This window comes from Artibeus jamaicensis, unplaced genomic scaffold (genome assembly GCF_021234435.1).
Source record: "Artibeus jamaicensis isolate MK-2021 breed Jamaican fruit bat unplaced genomic scaffold, CSHL_Jam_final contig_3176, whole genome shotgun sequence".
Classification (NCBI taxonomy): Eukaryota; Metazoa; Chordata; class Mammalia; order Chiroptera; family Phyllostomidae; genus Artibeus; species Artibeus jamaicensis.
Window position 1 is genome coordinate 5,160,485 of NW_026521740.1, and position 21,393 is coordinate 5,181,877.

At 36.7% G+C, this 21,393-nt stretch overlaps 1 protein-coding gene across 3 annotated transcripts in view; it reads left to right on the forward strand.

Annotated features, from left to right (window-relative positions):
• The window catches only part of GRM1 (glutamate metabotropic receptor 1), a 319,639-nt gene that overhangs the window by 96,934 nt on the left and 201,312 nt on the right, over positions 1-21,393 (forward strand). For all 3 annotated transcript variants that reach the window (XM_037144977.2, XM_037144978.2, XM_037144979.2), the window contains exon 2: positions 10,462-10,711. In XM_037144977.2, coding sequence (XP_037000872.2) covers positions 10,462-10,711 — 250 coding nt within the window. The remainder of the gene's footprint in view (positions 1-10,461; positions 10,712-21,393) is intronic.

Below are 21,393 nucleotides of genomic sequence, written 5' to 3' on the forward strand. Positions count from 1 at the left end.
GGCCTGCAACCCAGGCATGTGCCCTGACTGGGAATCGAACCTCGATCCTTTGGTTCCCAGACCCGCGCTCAATCCACCAAGCTATACCAGCCAGGGCTTCAGTTTCCTTTGTACATGGAGATAATTGTGGAAAAATGAGACAACAAGGTCATAGTGAAGTTAAAAGAAGATAATTTAAACATAGGAAGATTTCCATAAAATTTTCTCATTAAACTACTGCTTTAGCATCTGGTAAGAGTCATGTTATTCACCCTTCCTGGACCAAGTTATACTTTGATTTTATGACTTCAATGAGATAATGTTCATAATATCAAGACATAGAAACTGGTTAAACAGGAATTATGCACCTTTATTCCCTATTAGAAATAACACCGAAATGATATCTGGACATTATTTACATTACTTTGAATCCTTTGCTTAAAGGGCAAAAACTTCAGTGGGCCAACTATCCTGACCTCAACTTGAAGTGCTTCCTTGTCATGGAAACGAGATGGTGAGGCCTGCAGCCCAGGCTTGTAGAAAATTTACAGCAAACAGAGAAGGTGTTCTAAACCATTTTTATCATTTTGTAGGGCAGAAGCTCAGTAAATGATAATATTTACATCTCTGAGAATAAATCTCATAAGTAAAAAAGGAGACTATGTGCATCTTTAATAAATTAGGGGTAATCCATCAGATTTCAAGATTTTAAAGAAGAAAAAAGATTTCAAAGAAGAAATCTGTATACATTACACACACTTTCTCCTTCCAATTATGTGAATATCACAAGAAATGATAGGTGGCTTATGGTCAACTTTGCTTAAGGACAACCACTATATTAGTATTTATTATTCTCTTTATGAAGAAAATTGTTACATAGTCATTATGAGAGTCATTCATTTCTTTTCTGGAAAAATTTCCCAAGCATTTCATAATATTTGGCATGATATTCAGATAAAAATTGTACTCCATATATTTTTATTTCAGATATTTTTATTAACAAAATAATATATGATTATTATAAATAATTAAAAAACAAATATAAAATATAAAAACAATTACATATAATTTTACTATCTAAAGAAACCACTATAAATGTTTTTATGCATATTCTTTAAACTTTTTATATAATTAAATATATAAATGTACATTAAAATTAGCTTTATAATTTACATACTATCTTTAACCTTTTTGTATTTAACAATATGGTATAAATATATTCTATGGCATTGAATACAATTTTACATTATTCATGAAAGTGCATGTGGTTTTTATATGAATAACAAATTTACCCAGTTCCCTAGTATACAACATAGTGCAGTTGTTTTTTGTTTGTTTCTGTTATATTTTCCAATGTACTGTGATGAAGATCCTTGTAACTGGAACTTGGTAAATAATGATATTACTTTTTGAAAACTAAATTTCTAAGTAAAAAATATGACTGTAAATTAAAAAAAATTATTTTATTGTTGTTTAATTACAGTTGCCTGTGTTTTCTCCCTCTCTCCTCATATATAACTGTAAACTGAAGCATTGATATTATAAATTTTCCACTAAGAAAGATGGGAACATTTTACACTGGCATCAGTGGTACATGAGAATGCTCATTTTAATGAACTCTTGCCAACACAGGTATTATCATTAAAAAGTATATACAGTTTGTGTGTGTGTGTGTGTGTGTGTTGGAGTACATTTTTTGAACTTGTTGCTAGATACTACCTTCCCAGTTTTGACTGCATAGGCAGGGCCACGTAGGCAGAGAGAGTGGACAGGTGTGCCAGGGGCTGCCTCTGTGAACCTATTTCCTCTGTGACAAAACTGAAATGGAAAAATGCTGCTTTCTGAAAGAATAATGATCTCCTTTTGTGTTTTTATATGACCCACATTTTGCCTTCTCATAACTTTTCCTCCACATCATGAGATATTTGAGTTAGAGAAACAACAAACTAAGGTAATGTATAAAGCTCCAAAATTGATATGAGTCGTTTATGGCTGACACTTAAGGAAAACTCTGACAGAGACTCAGTATAGGCCAACATAGACTCTTAAATGCATTGGGTAAACACCGACAGTCCACAAGTAAAATAGGAAAGCAGATGCTTTGTGCAACTGTAGCAAAAAAAAATAAAATCTAGAGACAACCTGGGAACAAGGTGACCATGAGTGGAGAGTGAGGCACTGCAGTTAGAGAAATAGTCATGAGCTTGAGTTTTATAAATAGGAACATAGGAGAAAAATGGAATGTAAATCTCCCAGGTCAAGCTAAAGCTTTATGGTCACTTTTATGTTCTGCACATCTAGACAGAGATGAAGAGTAAAAAGAGGCCTTGTTCCCCAATTTTTCTATGATTTGGGAACTTTGCAATCATTAACGCATATGATTTAATAATCATGAGAAGTCTTTGAGATGTGTATTATGATCACTGTTTTATACAAGAGAAAATCAAAGCTTAAATAAAACTTAAAGGCTATTTATTTCCTTATCCAGGATCCAGGATTCAAACAAAATTGTTTGCTCCTGAGGCTCATTCTCTCACTCACTCAGCTTTAAGGCATAGCTGAGAATGTGATGAGACAAACGACTAAGATGACTTGGTCCCTGTTCTATTGGATAAAGATGTCAATCATTTTCAGTAAATTTCCTTCTTCATATTTGTTGTTATAGCTGTCCAAATTGGGACAATTGTAAGTAAGATTGGCAAATTGCTGACAAAGTGATTTCTTTTTATTCTCTATGACCGCCCTGAGAGAGTCAGTTCCTTCACTGACCTTGCCTATGACTTTCCTTACACGCCCGAAGGGTGTTGGTGACTCACTCTCTTCTGACTGACCAGACAGACCCATAAAGCTGACTGCAGGTGTGTGGACGGAGGCAGGGGAGCCATCCTATTTTCTATGCATTAAGTGGGAAAAACAAACAAATTAAAAGATTGTCCCAAAATGTTAAAGTTGTTTCTCATGAAGAGAAAGCTGAGCTGTGGCTTCTAGAAGGACTCTCCACTCCCAGCCTCACACACCCCTGTAAAAAAGAAAAAGAACTCAAACCAGCTCAGTCTCTACTGAGAATAAAGATGAAATAGATTTAGATTTCATTGCAAAGGATTTAGGTCCAAAAGAAGAATTCTTTATAGTGTCAGTTGTTGAATATTGCAGTAGGTTTCCAGAGGGCACTGTGAAAGCAACTTTCTTTATTCTAATTCTTTAAAAAATAAGTAACATCTGATTTGTCCAAAATGACCCAGGAGGCAGAGTAGCCAGTTTTCAGGACCTTGGACAGAGATGGGACCAGGCCCTAAGGATTTCTTTATTGGGTAGTCTGAGACTACCATAGAACACCAAGGAAGGAATGTAAACATGAAATAAGGGAAGGATGAAAGAAGTTTAGAGCATAAGACTAGTGGGTCTTTCAAAGTGAAATCCTTCCTTCTTTAAGGAAAGTTAACAGACATCTATATATTTTCCCAGTATGGATGTTCCCCTTCATATAACTGATGCATAAACAGGTAGGGATGAGCTATGTTGAGTGCCATTGTTTGAACAGGATAATATATAACTATAAAATTATAGGATTTAAACTTGGTTCAGTATGATGGCTTTAGCCATCAAATGGAGCTCAGATTTTTTTCTTAAATATATCCTCAATATTTTAAGAGTAGAAATAGTAAGAACTGCTCTCCAGTGCCTATTTTTTTTAACACAATGGTAGTTTATACAGGGGATTATGAGGTCTAAGAAGTTTTTATTTTATAGCTTGCTCACTGAAACTTTGCTACTAACTACTACAAATCAATCTTTCATGAATGGAAATCTGTGAATTTGGTTGGATAATAATCACATCTAACTCCTTCAAAAATGATGTGTAGCTTAGCAAATTCTTAGTTGTAGCCATTGTTTTTTCTTTCCTGAGAGAGTTCTATTTCCAGTACCTTTCTCAACTTTGTCCTGGTATGGACAATAATGTCCATTTCTATTATGTTTAAACACTTTCATTATTGCAAACAATGGAGTTCTTTATACCCTCTATGTTCTCTCTCATAAACCATCCCACAAGACTTAGTTTAGAAGCCTAGTTTTATAGAATATCTTGATTTGCTCTCTGTAAATGTCTTTGTTATGTAAGATAGAAATGAAGATTTTTAGACATATTTTAATTTTGTATTTGATAAGCTTTCCCAGATGTTACTCTTCCCTTTCTCTCTTACTCTCTGTGGTTTAGGCAACATTATAACAGTGAAGAAGTCTGTTATAAAATCTGTTACAACACAGCAACATATAGCACATTTCCGTGTTGCAATCTTGTAGTGCTGTGCCAGATGCTTTACTAGAAATCCGTTATATAGAGTGTCATTCTCTAAACCATGAACCTTCTGTTCTATTGGGACGTCTCTACTCAATGCCTCTAAAAATACCTTTGCAGATTCTCATTCACTTCCATTCACCCTGAATACCAATCCCTTGCAAATGCTCTTGAAGGCCAAGTTTCATTCCTATTTTTCCCAAGAGATATTCTCTGATCCTTCCTGCTCTTTTACTCTAAAATTTAATACTAAGGTGTTTTCCATTTCACATGTAGTTTATATGGCTTAGTATTGTTGCTGTGTTTTATATGCTTATGCCTTCACAGCTGTAAGGCAATGTAGAGGGCAGTACAAAATTTAAATATTAAGTCGCAGTTCTACCCCTGTATGACCTTGGGCAAGTTATGTACCTCTTAGAGCTTTTATATCTTTGTCTGTAAAGGAGGAGTTATAACTTCCATATGTAGTCATTGTGATGAATAAATGAAATTCGAGCTATTTTAGCACAGAGCCAGACACATGGTAAATATTCATCAAATTGAAGGAAGAGCCAGTGTCCGATGTTTCTTGGCAACTCTTGAAGTGCAGAGGGCCGGGATGTTCTTTAAGTTGAGAACTCAATAAACTATTTGCTAATTAAATGTAAATATGCAGGTCTCTCTCAGGTCTGAGTGTTTACAATTACATGGCTCTTTTATTTTTTAAGAGGTTTATTGAAAGCCAGTTATTTATTTATTTATTAAAAGCCAGTTTTTCATATATCTTCAAGGCCTGCAAAAAGAAGTCTCTAAATAAGTATTCCAATGCCAGGAAAGGCAAGAGAAAACCTGAGTAGCAGAATGAAAGTGGGATGCAAGGCAGAGAGGGTGGGCTCTTTGCTGCCTGTTTTATTTTGAGTCTGGCATGATTTACTCATAACCTGGTAGACAGCCAAAGAATACATGTCCTCTAACTTTCTATCTATGGAAAATCTGTTCATATTTGAAGACCCAGAATAAAGACACTGTCTTCTATTCCTCAGACTGATGGAGGTATGAGTGACAAATGAAATGTTATATATTTAAGGTATACAATGTAATTGTTTGATATGCGTATACACTGTGAAGATGATAACCCCAGTGAAGTTAATTCCCACCTCCATTACGTCACATAGATAGCTTTTTCATAGTGAGAACATTTGAGATCTGCTCTCTTAGCACATTTTAAGTATACAGTGTAAATTAGTAACTGTATACTGTTCACATAACACATATCACAACCATTGCACTGCACATCAGGTCCCAGGAGCTTACTCTTCTTGTAACCAGAAGTCTGGAACCTCAGACCACCATCTCCCCATTTTTTTCCTTTTCTTTAGGAACCCTCTGCTAACCACTGTTCTACTCTTGGGCTCTTTAAGTTTGACTTTTTAAACTTCCACCTATAAGTAAGATTATACAGTATTTGTCTTTCTCTGTGTGACGTATTTCACTTAGTGTAAAGTCCTCTAGGCTCACCCATGTTCTTGCAAATGGATTTTTATATGGCTAGTATTCTACTGTGTGTGTGTGTGCATACATGTCCACATTGATGGTGCATTTTCTTTATCCATTCATCCATCGACGGACACTTAGGCTGTTTTCATACATTAGCTACTGCAAACAATGCTGTAATGAACATGGGAATGCAGGTATTTCTTTGAGATACTGATTTTATTTTCTTTGTATATGTACCTAGTAGTGGGATCACTGGGTCATGTGGTAAAATTTTTGTTAATTTAGAAGAATCTTACAGTGTTTTCCCTAATGGCCATCCCAATTTGCATTCTTATCAAGAATATGCAAGGGTTCCCTTTTTTCCACATCCTCACCAACAAGTGGAACTTTCTTTAGGTGGCTTTTTCTGATTCCTAACCCCTAGCATCTCTATTAGATATTTAAATTAGTCCTTGTCATAGTATTAGTTCTGCTGTTATTAAATGAAAATAACATAATTTTAAGCTTCCTGGAGGCAGTTTTTTCCTATTTTGTATGGTATTTATATCTAGCACTATTAACACTAGAATGAGTACAATATGATTGTTGTAAGAGTCAAATAAGATAATGTTAATGAATGCAATTTTTAAAGCATAAAGATTTATAAAAGCACAGTTGTTGTGGTTGTTCTTCCTATATGAGAGCTCCTCTCATGGAAATTTTATATATCAGTTTGGAGTCTTTGAGCAATCATGAGAGAAATAGATAGTTTAAATATGTTCCAATGATCTCTATGAATTTGTGTAATAAAAGTTGCTATCTGCACAAAAATATAAATGAAGAAATTGGGATTAATATTCATAGAATGAATTGACTTATGCAAAACTCTTTTGTATTATGAAAATATACATGTTTAATTGCTTTCTGTTGTTAAGAGGAGCCAATAGCAACCTCAGAGTTAAGTTATGTAGAAGTGTTCCAGCTCTAACACTAACAAGCTTCATGCCTAATGGTGAGCCACTGCTCGCCTCTGTGGCCCTATTTTTTTTGCTATAACCTGAGGGGGTTGGATGTTGGATTTTGACTAATCTCTGTATCTGTTTCTTATCTGTTTGTCTAAGGTCTTCAGTAGATTTAAAAATTAAAATTTTTTTGTTTGTATGAGATAGTCTTGTTCATTTATTCTGCATGCATTTTCATAAAGGAACATAATGGTTTTTTGTGGCTGAAGTCCCAGGTGACATGTTAGCATTAAAATTACTCCCCTTGTAACACCATCGTGACAGACCTACAGTGCCTTTTTCTGGACCAGTTGGCTGGCGAAGCCTATCTATGCACTTTGTAGATTCCTGAACCTGCATTCATTGTGAGAGGCATCTCACCTTCTTCCTCATGTCCGTCTCTGGAGATGGATGAGGCATTCATCTGCCAGCTGCAGTTTTCTCCCTTCTAATCAGTCAGTTCCTCTTACTGGAACTCTGATGTGTTTCCACAGTCCATGGAGCTAGAGACTTTGTGATGTGTTAATGCTTCTTTTTGGGCTTTACTGGGCTGGGTTAGACCCCATAAAGATGATTAAATTTAAAAAAAAACAAATACACTAATTGATCACAAATATTATAAACAAGATACAAGAAAATGTTACTTTTAAAAATATAGGAGAGGGAGAAGGAAGGGAAGTTAAGGGGAAAAAGGGGGAGGGATTTGGAGGAACAAATAGGAAGGACACAGGGAAGAGAACTAAGGGGGGGTGGAAATGGGAGGGAGGTGGGAGCAAGGGGCGGGGGAGGCTGGGATGGGAGAAATAGACAAAAAACTGTACTTGAAAAATAACTAAATAAAATCAATTAAAAATTAAAAAAATAAGATAAAATAAATATAGGAGAATCTTACTAGGTTTTTTTTTTTTACAATGCCCATGAAACTTTTTTAAATGCTGAGATTTAAGTCCTAAGGGGTTTTTTGGACGTTTTTTTAAAACTGTTTTGACTTAGCTATTGTATTTATGATACCTTGATAAGTTTTGAAAACTGCTCCCAACTTGTCCACCAATACTTTGAACTGCTTTCACCAAAAGTGAATGTATTTGCATTTTGCCAAAGCTGTGTATTATTAATTTGTGCTCTAGGACTTTCTTGTGGAATCATGCCAAAGCTAATCTCTTGCTCAGGTGACCATTTCTCTTGGCACCCCTCTCCTGTCATCCTCTTGTTGCTCTTCTCTGCAGTAATAACTTGAACAAGAATTTTCATCTCAGTTCTGTTTGTAGGGAACCTGACCTAAGACACTTGGTTTAAAGTGGCAAAGATCAAAACAAAGAAAAGAAACTAGTGGATTAAGAAATATTTGAAGATAGAGTCTACAGAAATGGATCTGCAATAGAAGAGAAAGTTCCTAAATTTTGTTATTGAACAACTTGTTGGCTAGTGGTACTATTTGCTAATAAGAGATGTCTAAAAGGAGCAGGTTTGCAAGGTCAAGAGGGAAAAAATTCCATTTCAGATATAAGTTTGAGATGTCTCTCAGTGCATACATATGTCAGCCAAGTAACTGAATGTATTAATCTTTTGCTTCAATAACAGTTCAGCCTGAAGATCTATATTTAAGATTCAACCATGGTATACAAATGGTGTTTGAAAGAACGTGCCTGAATGAGGATAACATGTGGAACTGCAGAGGAAGAAGAGGTAGTTTCCCAGGGATGTGTACTGGCATGACAATACTGAGAGGTTTATCAGAAAAAGACAATCTAGCAAACACATTGATGAGCAGTCAGGGAGGGGCGAGGAAACCGCCAGAGGGCTGTGTCACAGAAACCAATAGAATCAAGTGTTTCATGAAGAGTGTGGCCAACTGTTGAATGCATCTGGGTGGTGGGTGAAGCTGAAGACAGAGAACAGGTCATAAAATACAGTAACAGGGAAATTAGTGGTGACTTTGACAAGAGTTTGAAAAGATTCTGAGGTGATGAAAATAAAGGTAAAGAAGAGATTGAGAGATGATGAAACACACTCATTGATGTAGGAAACTATTATTGCTGTGAACAGTAGTGAACAGGTAGTAAGTCAAGTAGAACAGAGTCCAAGAGTATTTTTTGATTGATACCATCAGAAGAGGAAATTTATTTTACAGAAGATAGGGTACAATTGCAAGAGAAAGTCTTTTGATGGGCAAAAAATGATAGGACTTAATTCATGAGCAGGAGTTGGCTCTAACCTGAAGCAGAAACACTTTGGGTTTACAACAGGAGGGATGATAGTGAATATGAGTGGAGACAGTTTCATGGATGTTGTGGTGTATGGCTGAATTAGTTTTATCTGATTGTTTCTGTGTTCTTACTGAAATGTGAAATGAAGTTCCCAGCTGAGATGATGGTCAGAGGTAGGGTCAGTTGTTTGGAGATTTGAAGAGAGAAAAATAAGAATAAAATAATCATGTTAGAGAGTAGGAAAGTTTATTCACATTGGAGATATAGTATAATTTCCTTGCACTACTAAATACCTCTTTGGAATGTATGCTCATGAATTTTAAATAAAACCAGTCATCAAGTTTATGAGTGTTATGTGCAAACATGAAATAGGTGATTGGTTGGGTTTAACTAGCATTAGGGTGTTGTCAGCGAAACACAGGGTGTTAAAATAATTTTCAGGGAGTGATGATAAAGATAGGCTATGAAATCTAAGCTGGGCTCTGAGACAAATGAGAGGGAGGATAGAAAGGAAAATAGGGGGGTACATGGATTTGAGATTTCTGTGAGGTGGAATGAATGCTGGAGTAATGGTATTAGGATACACAATTTTGAAACATAAGAAGAATAAACAGTCTGGGATGCTTGACATCAACATTTAGAGATATTAGTAACATTTGTGATGGCAAAGTCAAAAGTATAAGTAAGTGGGTTATAGGAACTATCACTGGGTATTTCCTTTGGAAGGGAGAAACTGTGGGAACATAGTATTAAATAATCTACCTGGGTATTAAAATCCCCAAACTTGCAGAAAGGAGTAGAGTTATAAAGGAAACTAAGTCATCAGTAAACAGAGATGGGGAGCTGACACAATGTGATATTGGTTTTATTTCATTGATTTCTATGAGTTCTTAGTTTTAAAACCATATTTTATTATAGAGATGACATTGAAGTAAAAATCAAACCATAAGGCCGAATCTCCCTTAACCCTGCCACTTCATCAGAGGGTGCTGGATGTTGACTAAACTCTGTTCTTATCTGCTTATTCTAGACTGGCCAGGATAAAGCTATTCTAGTAGCTCTATTTGCTTTGCTCCTCACTCTTCATGGAAACGTGGCAGGGCTTGCTATCATATCACCAGGAGTCTCTGTCTCCTAACCAGGGCCTGCTGAAGCCAGTCTCCAATGAACAGGCCTTCTCATCATGCTGCTTGATTCCTACCCCAACGTGCTGATCTCTCCCACATAGCTAAACGTTGGCACCACCACTATCAATCATGGCTCTAAAACAGGGCATTGGTCCTTCATTTAAACACTTGTTTCACTGTGAATGCCCTAGTTAGATAGTTACTCATATTTTCAGAGTTGATCATTTGACTGCTCTTCTTAATCCATCCAGATCTTCCTTCTGTCCCAATTACATTTACAAATTACTTGGCAAGTCTGTTCTCTCCATTTCCTGTGACCAATGAATCTTTATTCCAGGTTGTGGGTGCTGCTGCCGCCAGGTTGTCTTGATCATCTGCTGATTGTTTTTGGACAGGGAATTATGGGGAGAGTGGAATGGATGCTTTCAAAGAGCTGGCCGCCCAGGAGGGCCTCTGCATCGCCCATTCGGACAAAATCTACAGCAATGCGGGGGAGAAGAGCTTCGACCGGCTCCTGCGCAAGCTCCGAGAGCGGCTTCCCAAAGCCAGAGTGGTGGTCTGCTTCTGCGAAGGCATGACGGTGCGAGGCCTCCTGAGTGCCATGCGGCGCCTGGGTGTGGTGGGCGAGTTCTCACTCATTGGAAGGTAAACTTTCTCTCCCTTTCTTTCTCCCCTCCCCCCACACATACATACAAATTTTTGCACACTCAAGCTTGATTTCACAACACCGGACTCTAAAGAGGATGAGATGTGCTCTGGTGGGCTGAACATTAGCTCTGGCTCTCACTGAGGGTGGAGCTATTGTCATTTTCCTGCCAGACAAGAGCAGAACAGTAGATGATGAGATTACATGACTATTTCAGAAAAAGGTGAGAAGCTGTTGCCAGACCGTTTAATCCTGGAGGGTTATTCTTTTCCTTTGCTTCCCACCCCTTTCACCCTACCCCCAAAACACTGTGCGCTTATGTCTGTGATATATATATATAAGCATAGAAATCTTAACAAGTATTGGTAACTAGGGATCAGCAGTGAATATGAAAATATATGTTAAAATTTAAAATTTAAAGGGTTGGCTAAATGCAAATGTGTAGCTGAACTTTGGAACTTGATGATATATGATTTCTTGTATTTATGGGATGGCTAATAGTGATTCTATCAGCATGCAGTTTCTGCAGTGGCAGGTGGTGAGTTCAAAGTCTCTGCTCTTCCTTAAATCTAGACCACATCTACTTGTGTGGGAGTCAAGTTTCTATATCACTGTAGTTTTCACAGGCTTTTTGACCTACAAGGAGTCTTGTTAAATATGCCATCTTCTACTGTTGCACAGAGGAACTGGTACATTTTTTCAAGGAACCTGCTGAGTGTATGTTCAGGAAAGCCTCCTGTGGTCTCTGCCTCCATTACACTAATCCTTAGGGTCTTTGTGCTCCTCTCCTCTGCTCTGCTGGCTAGAGCACAATAATAACTTACTTGCTGAAGAGCCTCAGCCACTGACCCTCTTCTCTAGGAGACTGGTAGTGTGGACATTCTCCCTGCACCTTTCCTTTCCATCCGTGTGCTTATTGTAATGACTGCAATAAGAGTGACATCAGTCTCACCCTCCTTGGGAACTAGAGGCACAGGTCACTTTGCAGACTTTTAGAAGAAGGTAGAATAAAAATACAACTAAATGCATAAACTCACAAAGAGTACTCATCAGGTATGAGGAAGGATGGAGTCAAGGTCAAAATGTAAATCAAGATTAAGAAAATTATTGAATTTGGGTAAAATTGTCATACTGCCACTAAGTGTCATTTTGGCAGCTTCAGCATGATGCAAGCATGAAGCCATTAAAGAAAGCAAGCCTTTTAAGAGGGTGTATTTAAAGAAGGAACATTATTCCCTTTATGAGTGAAAAGGACATAAGCAGCATTGTTGAAGTATTACGAGAAATAAGGTTCTTAATATATGCGCCAGGACAGATTGCCTCCAGATCTTCAGTCTGTCTAACTGATTTGGTAAAATGGCTGCTTTAAGATGGGTGCTTATTTAAAAAAAATTCTCACGTTTACCATTTTCAAAAGAACAAGAGTCTGTTTTGCAGAATACATTCTTTTTAATATCCCTGAAGAGGCTCTCTGCCTGAGTTCTGGGGATCTTGAACAGATGTGCCAAGTACGTGAGCTCTGGGGTATACAGACTGCCTAATTGTGAAGCGGAATTATACAAAACACTGCAGTGAGTAATCAGAATATAAGGAACTCATTTCATCAGTATTACTTAAAAGCTGGACAAGCATGGTCATGTCAAGTTACCTCTCCTGCTAATAATGCAACTGAGCTGAGACAAGTATTTCTGAGAGTCTCACATGTGCTTGCTCATAAGTAAGTCAGCTACATGGGATATCTGTCTACTTCTTTTATTCCTCTTTTTCTCTGCGCCACCTCTGCTGAGCTGTACTGACACATCCTAAGGAACTGTCAACACAATGAATGTTGGAGTTTCTAAGGACACTGCTCCCTACACCAGTGGTTATTATCAATGATGCATGCAGCCCTTGAGATGCCAAAGTTGCACTGCACTTGGTGCTTCTCGGCCTTTCTGGGCTACATTCCAGGAGGGCCTCTCAGAATTCCCTTTCATATTCAAGGATCAGCACATTTTACCTAGTGTGCTGAAGGCTGATGTGCCTTTAATCAGCCCGTACCTCTAGAATTCATCTGTAAAACTGAAATTAATGTTTTTCCACCTATCCGTTTATTATATTTGTCTAATCACAAAGTGCCTACTTGCCTCTTAAACCACAGCAGAACACCAGTGGGAGTCCCTTTGTGGACCCTTCTGCTCCCCTAAAGATAGTCTCTGAGGGTAAGCGAAAGGATTCTGGCTTTAGTTCTGTGACTGGAGCTGGTATCATCCTGGCCTTTGAATCTGGTTTCCTCACCTTGGAAAACCTGTATTGTTTGTTTATATTCCATCTTGTTAGAAGTCTTTGTAGGCATAGCATATTTAATTATGTATTTCCTAGCCCCCTTTACTAGGAGTACAGTTTGTCATTTCTCTATTGTACAAACTACACATCCCACAAAGATAATAATGCCAACACCTTTTTATTTTATTGCCTCTCTCTACTATATCCTGGCCAATCAAATTATAAATACATAGTCCTTACTTTTCAATGCTTATCCCTGATTGATGTACGTTGTTTTATCTGTCATCTTTCCCAATTCTGTTAGCTTTTCACCCATTAGACACACTTTCCATTATCTGCCCCTGTAGAGAAATAACCTCTGGCTTCCAAAACCTGATCCATTACAATTCTAACACCATGTTTTTTTTCCACCCAACCCTCCCTGTCTCTCTTCCATTTCTACCCCCCTAGTTTTTGTCCATGTGTCTTTTATACTTTTTCCTGTAAACCCTTCCCCATGGTTTTTGATTTGAAATAAACACTAAACATAAATACATTTGAAAAATGGTTGGAATGAAATAATTGTTTTTAATATGGGAAGAAGGCTACAGTTTTACTTTAAATGAAGGACTTTGTTTTTTTTTTTTTTTGATTTTATTTATTTATCTTTAGAGGGGAAGGGAAGGAGAGAGGGAGAGAAACATCAATGTATGGTTGCCATTCATGCATCCCCTGCTGGGAACTGGCCTGCAGGGAACCGGCCTGCAACCCCTGTATGTGCCCTGACTGGGAATCGAACCACAATTGTCTGGTTCGCAGGCCTGCGCTCAATCCACTGAGCTACACCAGCCAGGGCCGGACTTTGTTTTTAAATGTAATTTTTTTGGTCTTTTTCTTCTAGAACCTAAATACACATTTGGAAAAGTGACCTCTCTCCTCTTGAAACCTAAGATGATATACCATGGCGTTATATTTCACACATTTTTTAATTGAAATGAGTTATTTTAGATCCCATCTTTTCATTATAAAAACAAATGGGTAAATGTATCTGAAGTTTGCAGCTTTCGCACAGAACCACAAAGGTGATGTACTATTAAGTGGATGTGGCGTTTCAGTGAAGTGCGACACTCCCCTAAAGTGAATTCTAATCAAGAGGCTGACAAAGCAGATGAGTGTGGTTGTCACACTCACAGATACATAATCTGGTTTCCCCTGCATCCCAAGGGCCAAAGCTGTTTACTAACTTGCCTTTAAACATGCCTGCTTCACGGGCAGGTTCTTGAGAGCTTTGTGGAAGATTATTACACTGTTAGAAAAGGACTATGAGAACTGTGTGCTAGGGAAGGAGAAGGATTTAGTTAGGTACTCTGGAGAATAAATATCATTTGTAGGATATTGGCAGGCATTTTGAGTGTAGCTCTCAGCCCCAGAAATGCTCATAGGATTGAGAATGGATTGCCATAGTAATGAGAATGGATGGTCTGCATTATTTTTTTTTGTATTTTTTAAATTGAACTTATCGGAGTGACATTGGTTAATGAGAGTATGCAGGTTTTAGGTGTATGATTCCATAACACAACATCTGTAATGGATGGTGTGCCTTCAGCATAGTCCCGATTAGCCCTTCCTTCATAGCAACGCCTGTTTCCATGTTTCAGCTCATGGACATCTGAAAGCTGAGACTTGGCTGTCATGGCGTCCACTTGCCACTCAGGTGTTAGAAACACTGACCGAAGTGGGCCAGGGGCTTGCAGGTGTGCTCTGCGTTGGCTGGCTCAGTTTGGATGAAAAAGGAGGTCATTATGAGTTAGCCCAGTTTGTTTTCGAGACTGACCGAAGACAACAGGGAATTTATCTTAGGATACATTTTCCGAATTCCTATGACAGTCTATTCCCAGCCATGCATCACACCGGCTGCTGCAGGGAGGAGCATATCAAACGCAGGTTTCTGGATCACACCCCAGGCTGTTGATAGACTTTCTCGATGAGGAACTTTACACCTTCTTCCTAGTCTTTGTTCTTTAAAGCCCCAAAGATGGGCTAGGTTTCAGAACTGTGACCCTGTGAAGGGTCACCATCTCATCACGCAGATGGTGTTCAGTCTGAATGAATTGCTGACAGGACAGATTTGAAAGGGGGAGATGAAAAGAAACTTTAACCCCACCTCTACTTCTTGGAATTTATTTACCATTCAGATTTTCTTTTAAAAGTAAAAGACACATCTGAGAAAAGTAAATATTAATAGTAAAAACAGCACAGCAGGAGTAGTCATAGTAACACACTATGGGCAACTCTGCTTTCTGTCTTCTGCTGATGCCCAGACTGGGCTATTGACCTGCCCCCTGAAAACATAGTCATGGGCCAATTTTCAGACTAATCAAGATGCAGAGTAGGAAGCGTTAAACATGTGACAGGTTTAGGCTCAGCCATCTCTCCGAGGCTAGGGTTACCCCAGGTGATCAACTGCTACACCTTGCTAACTGCCGGCATTGGGGTCTGATGGCTGAGTTATCCGTAAACCTATCGGCCCATATCATGAGCCTGGGGAGATTTAAAATTTTTTCAGCTTCCTCGGCATTACCTCCTTTAGATTCTGACTCAATATTGGGATGGGTCAAGGAGTTCATATGTACTTTTACATCAGCCTTGTTGAAATTTACCAATTTTAGGTATATAATTTGATGATTCTGGGTAACTGTATAGTGATTCAAGCACCAGAAAAATCATGATACAGAACATTTCCATCACCACACCATGTTCCCGAGCTCTTGGCAGTCATGCCTCTCTGACCCCTGGCCACCAGCGATTTGTTTTCTGTTGTTATTGCACTTTTGCCTTTTCTAGAATTTCATAAGTAGAGAATAACATAGAATGTAGTCTTTTATATCTGACTTTTTTTACGATTGGCAAAATGCTTTCGGGATGCAACCATGCCATTGTACAAATGGGAAGCATCTTTATTGCTGACACATATTCTGTGGTGTAACATTCCCGCACTAGTCTTTGCATGGACACATTTAATTCTCTTTAAGAATTATCTAGAAGTGAAATTACAGGTCACAGGACAGTTGTATATTTAACTTTATAAATGAAACTTCATAAGAACCTGCTGAACTATTTTCTGAAGTGACTCTACAGTTTTGCAGTTGCACCAGCAATGCTTGCAAGTTCTAATTCCTCCACATCTTTACCAAAATAGTATTGTCAGTCTTTTTACTTTTAGCTGTTCTAGTGGGTGTGTGGTGGCATCTCTTTGTGGTTTTCATTTGCATTTTCCTAATGAGTAATAATGTTGAATATTTTTATGTACTTATTTGCCACTTTATCTATTAAGGTGATCATGTCATTTTGTCTTTAATGAAATTATATTAAATTAATGATTTTTGAATGTCAAACTGAACATTCATTTTTGGGATAAATCCCACTTGATTTTTATGAAATAGCAATATTCCTTTTTATATATCACTAGATATAATTTGCTAGTAATTGTTGAACATATTTGTGCTTATATTCATGAAAATATTGTCAAGTAGCTTTTTTTTCTTCTTATTCCTTTGTATGGTTTTGATATCTGGGTAATAGTAATCTCCAAATAAGTATTCTCTCCGTTTTCCCTTTTTGGAAGAATTTTTGAAGAATTGGTATTCTTTTAAAAATCTATCCTTGATTTCACCAGAAAAGTCATGCATTCCTGGATTTATCTTTTTGGGTAATATTTTTATTACAAATTCAATCTCTTCAGTTATTATAGGTTTATTCAAAATGCCCATGTCTTCTTGAGTCAGTTTTGATAGTTGGGTCTTTCTAAAAATTTGTCCACATTATCTAAGTTACCTAATTTTTTTGTATAATATTTCTTTATAATTATTTTTATTTATTAAGGTTATTAGCCATCTTTCCTTTTTAATTGCTGAGCTTTGTAATTTGAGTTTTCTACTTTTATACTGGTCAGTTCAGCTAAATATTTGTCAGTTTTATTGTTCTTTCCAAAGAACCAACTTTTAGACTTCTTGATTTTCTCTTTTATTTTTTTATTCTCATTTTTATTAAAATCAACTCCAATCTTTATTATTTTCCTCCTTCTGCTTGTCTTTGTTCCAATGTGCTCCTCTTTTTCCAGGGTCTTAAGGAAGAAGGCTAAGTTGTTGATTTGATATTGTTTTTAAATGCAGGTGATTATAGATACACATTTTCTTCACTCATTGCTTTAGCTGTAGCCCATATTATATTATATATTTTTATTTATCTCAAAGTATTTTCTGCCTCTCTTTTGATTTAACACCTTGGTTATTTAGTATTGTGATGTTTAATTTCTATATGTTGTTAATTTTCCAAATTGTTAATTTACAATATTATTTCACTGCAACTGAGAATACTTTTTTGTGACTGTATTTCTTTTAAGTTTATGGAGGCTTGTGTTATTACCTTGTATATGGACTATCCTGAAGAATATTCTTAGTGCATTTGAGAAGAATATGCATCCTGTTGTTGTTGGGTTGAGTGTTTTGTAGATACCTATTAGGTCTAGGTTGTTTATAGTGTTTTTAAAGTCTATTTCCTGCTCATGGTCTGTTTATGTGTTCTATCTATTATGAAAAATGTGGTATTGCAGTCTCTAAGTACAGTCCTGTGCTCTTAACAATGAGGATACGTTCTGAGATATGTATCTGTAGGCTGTTTCTTCACTGTGCAAACATCAGAGTACACTAACACAAACACAGATGTTATAGTCTACTACTATAATTGTATGTGCTATACTTTTATCCCACTGGCAGCATAGTAGGTTTGTTTACACCAGTATCATCACAAAGATGTAGATAATGCATTGTGCTACAATGTCACGCACGACAGCTATGACATCGTTAGGCAATCAGAATTTTTCAATTCCATTATAACCTTATGAGACCACTGTCATATATCTGGTTTCTTGTGGACTGAAACATCATTATGTGGCTCTTAACTGTATTACTGTTGAATTATCTCTTTCCCTTTACCTCAGTTTTTGCTTCATATATATTTGAATTTCTGTTGCTAAGTGTATATATAGGGTGTGGTAAAAGTAGGTTTACAGTTGTTCTTATGGAAAATAATACAATAATTGATCAATAATAATACAAGAATGAACTCTGTTTTGGGTACTCATAACTGTAAACCAACTTCTTACCAACTGTATTATACATTTATAACAATTATATCTTCTTGATGGATTGACATTTTTATCATTAGAAATGTTCTCCTTTATATCTATCTGGTGATTCTTCTTGTTTTAAAGCTTACTTTGTTCCTGATGTGAGTATAGACACTCTAGCCTTTTACAACTACTCTTTATATGATGTAACTTTTTCCGTCCTTTCACGTTCAACATATTTGTACCTTTGTATCTAAAATGTCTCCTGTAGACAGCTTTTAGTTGGATCTTGCTTTTAGTTGGATCTTAAGTCTATTCTTACAGTTTCTGCCTTTTTATTGTATTATTTATTTTTTTCACATATAATATGATGATTGATGTAGTTACACTGACATTTTACATTTCGTTTTCCATAAATTTTATGTTGTTTTGTTTGTCTATTCCTTCTTTAATACTTTTTCTTTATATTAAAAAATTTAGCGGTTGCTCCTAAGCTTGCCATATACGGTTGACCATTGAACAAGATGGGAAGTTGGGGCATGAAACTCCCAAGCAGTTGAAAATTCACACATAAATTGTCAATCTTCCGCATATGTGGATTTTCATCCATAGAGTTGATCTTTGAATAATGTGGATTTAAATTGCAAAGGTCATTTGGACTGTCAATTGAAAAAAATCCATGTGTAGGTGGACCTGTGTATTTCAAATCCATGTTGTTGAAGAGTCCATTGTATTTCCAGTCTCTGGTCAGGGATCCATGTGTGTAGTTGGCCAACTGAAGTTGTATTTGGATTTTTGATGGTGAAAGGGGTTGGCTCTTCTAAGTGGCACATTGTTCAAGGATCAATTGTAATTGTCAACTCCAGAGTTTCCTTTTAATTCCTTTCTAGTAATTCTATCTTGTTACTGATATTTTAGACATTGTTATTACATCCTCCTTTATTTCTTTAAGCGTGGTTTCCTTAGCTCTTTGAATACCTTTAGAACAGATATCTGAAGTCTTTGTTATGGTTGACATCACGTTCACCTCCCAGGTAGTTTTTGTTGCCTGCTGGCTTTTATTTTCGTGCATGTGTCACATTTTTTGCTTTCATTGAATATCTCAAAAGTTTTTGTTGAAAACTTCACATTGTAGGTAATATTTTGCAGCAACTTTAGAACCTGATGCCCCTCTCTGGAGCTTGCTTTTGCTATTCTATCATCTATCTATCTATCTATCTATCTATCTATCTATCTATCTATCTATCTATTTTTGTGGCTTGACTAAGCTATTTTGGTGAAATCTCTTCCCCGTGCAGTGAGAAGTATTTGGTTTCACCCCTCAGAGGGTGCAGCCTTGGGTACATGCTTACACGCCCTGGTCTGACAGTGGCTTGAGCGAGGCCCTGTCAACTGTCTCTTTCTTTGACCTCTTCGGAAGTTTCATACATCATGTGCTATCAAATTCAGGTGATGGAGTTCATTAACTACTGACTGATCACTCTATTGTTTTAGACAACGCCTGGGGCATAAATTCTCCATTTTCTGATTCACTTAAATTAGGGCATAAGAAATCTTGGAGGCCAATCTTTGGTTTGTTCTGACCTCAGGAGGAAAAATGTTGAAAGAGGTGAGTTTCCTGAATCCACACAGCCCAGCTGGGTCACCTTTTCTACCTCTGTGACCTTCTACATAACTTTCTTCTTATAATTTGGAAAAAAAAGGTTAAACCAATTTACTGTTTTTGGTTAATAAATCTTACTTGAAAATTTACATCGTTATGAAATCACTTAGTGAAGCTTGCTTATAGTTTTAAAAGGGTAGCCTTGAGTTTATTAAATATGTTTCAGGTTATTAAATTATTGGCTTATTGTATCCCTGAGGTTTCATGTCTTGAATTTTATATGAAGAGAGAAAGGTGTTTGCTGAGGCTTATTTTCTGTAGAGAAAGACTTGTTAAGTGCAAAATAGTTTTCATCTATCCAAGATTTGTTACCTCAAGGCTCAACTTGGGAAGAATCTGCCTCTGAACTCACTCACTTTGCTGTTGCCAGACCAGGTTCTTGCTGCTGAAATTTATTACCATGTGGGTTTTCCATAAGGACAGCTCACATGAGAGAGAAAGAGAGAGAGAGAGAGAGAGATTATGGTTTATTTGTAACCTAATCATGGACGTGATATCTCATTGTTTTTGTCATACTCTGTTTTTTAGAAGCATATCAGTAGGTCCCATGGCTTGAGGGGAATACACGAGAGATTGAATACCAGAATGCAGAATGACCTTAGAGGCTGTCTACTACAGAAGCATAAACACGAGTATAGTACCTGCATTTGTAATTTACTTTCTTTAAACATAAGAGTTTGGCTTGCAGTAATTTTATGGTCTTGTACTTAAAACTATTATGTTAATAAGGTTAAAGGAAGAATCACAGTGAAGCTTTTGCAATGACACCATTAAAGGACACAAGTATCTTCCACTAGTAGTATCACTTTAGTTTTCTGAGATTTTTAGGAGATGCTTATTGTCCTCTACTTTTCTCTGAATGTCATTCACTTGAAAGCTTTAGAAAAGCTGTCACCATTTGTGTGAATACATCTATATATGTGATGTTTCTTGATTTGACTTATTATATTATCCATAGGACCTTGAGAAGTAATATATTAAAAACAAAAGCATTTTACTTTACAGAAGTTGGTTTGGCTTTGTAAGTTTTTCTTCAAATGGTAAATGGTAAAAATAAAACAATACCCATAAATACAAAGGTAGACTCTATCTCACAAATACAAAATCTTCTGGTTCATTGAGATTTTTATTTTTTTAAGTATCACAAGCTGGAGTTTTCCAATCTTTATTTGAAAACTTTATTCAAACCATGTTTACTATCATAAGAAAACTAACTAATGAATGGTTTGTCCTCCTCCTATTGGGATAAGAAACGTAGTGTCCTCCCTAAAGACGATGAGTTATGTTGGATTTGAAAATAGACTGTTTTATTTAGCAGATCATATGTAACACTTGGTATGTACATACATGTTATAATATCTTTGTGGCTTTGGATAAACTTCTGATCCTCTTTCCTCACTTATGAAAGGGAGACAAGTAACAGTACTAAATATCCATTTTATAAGTTATTTTGTTGATTAAATGATAACATATAAACACAGTAACTACAGGGCTTTTGTCTAGCTCATTGCTGAATTCCTAGTACCTACATAACAGTGTCCAAAACTTAATGGTTTTCCATACATACTTGATATTAAATAAATCTGACCTGTTTAGTGCCTGACACACAGTAAATACTCAATAAATGTTGGCAACTGTGATGATGT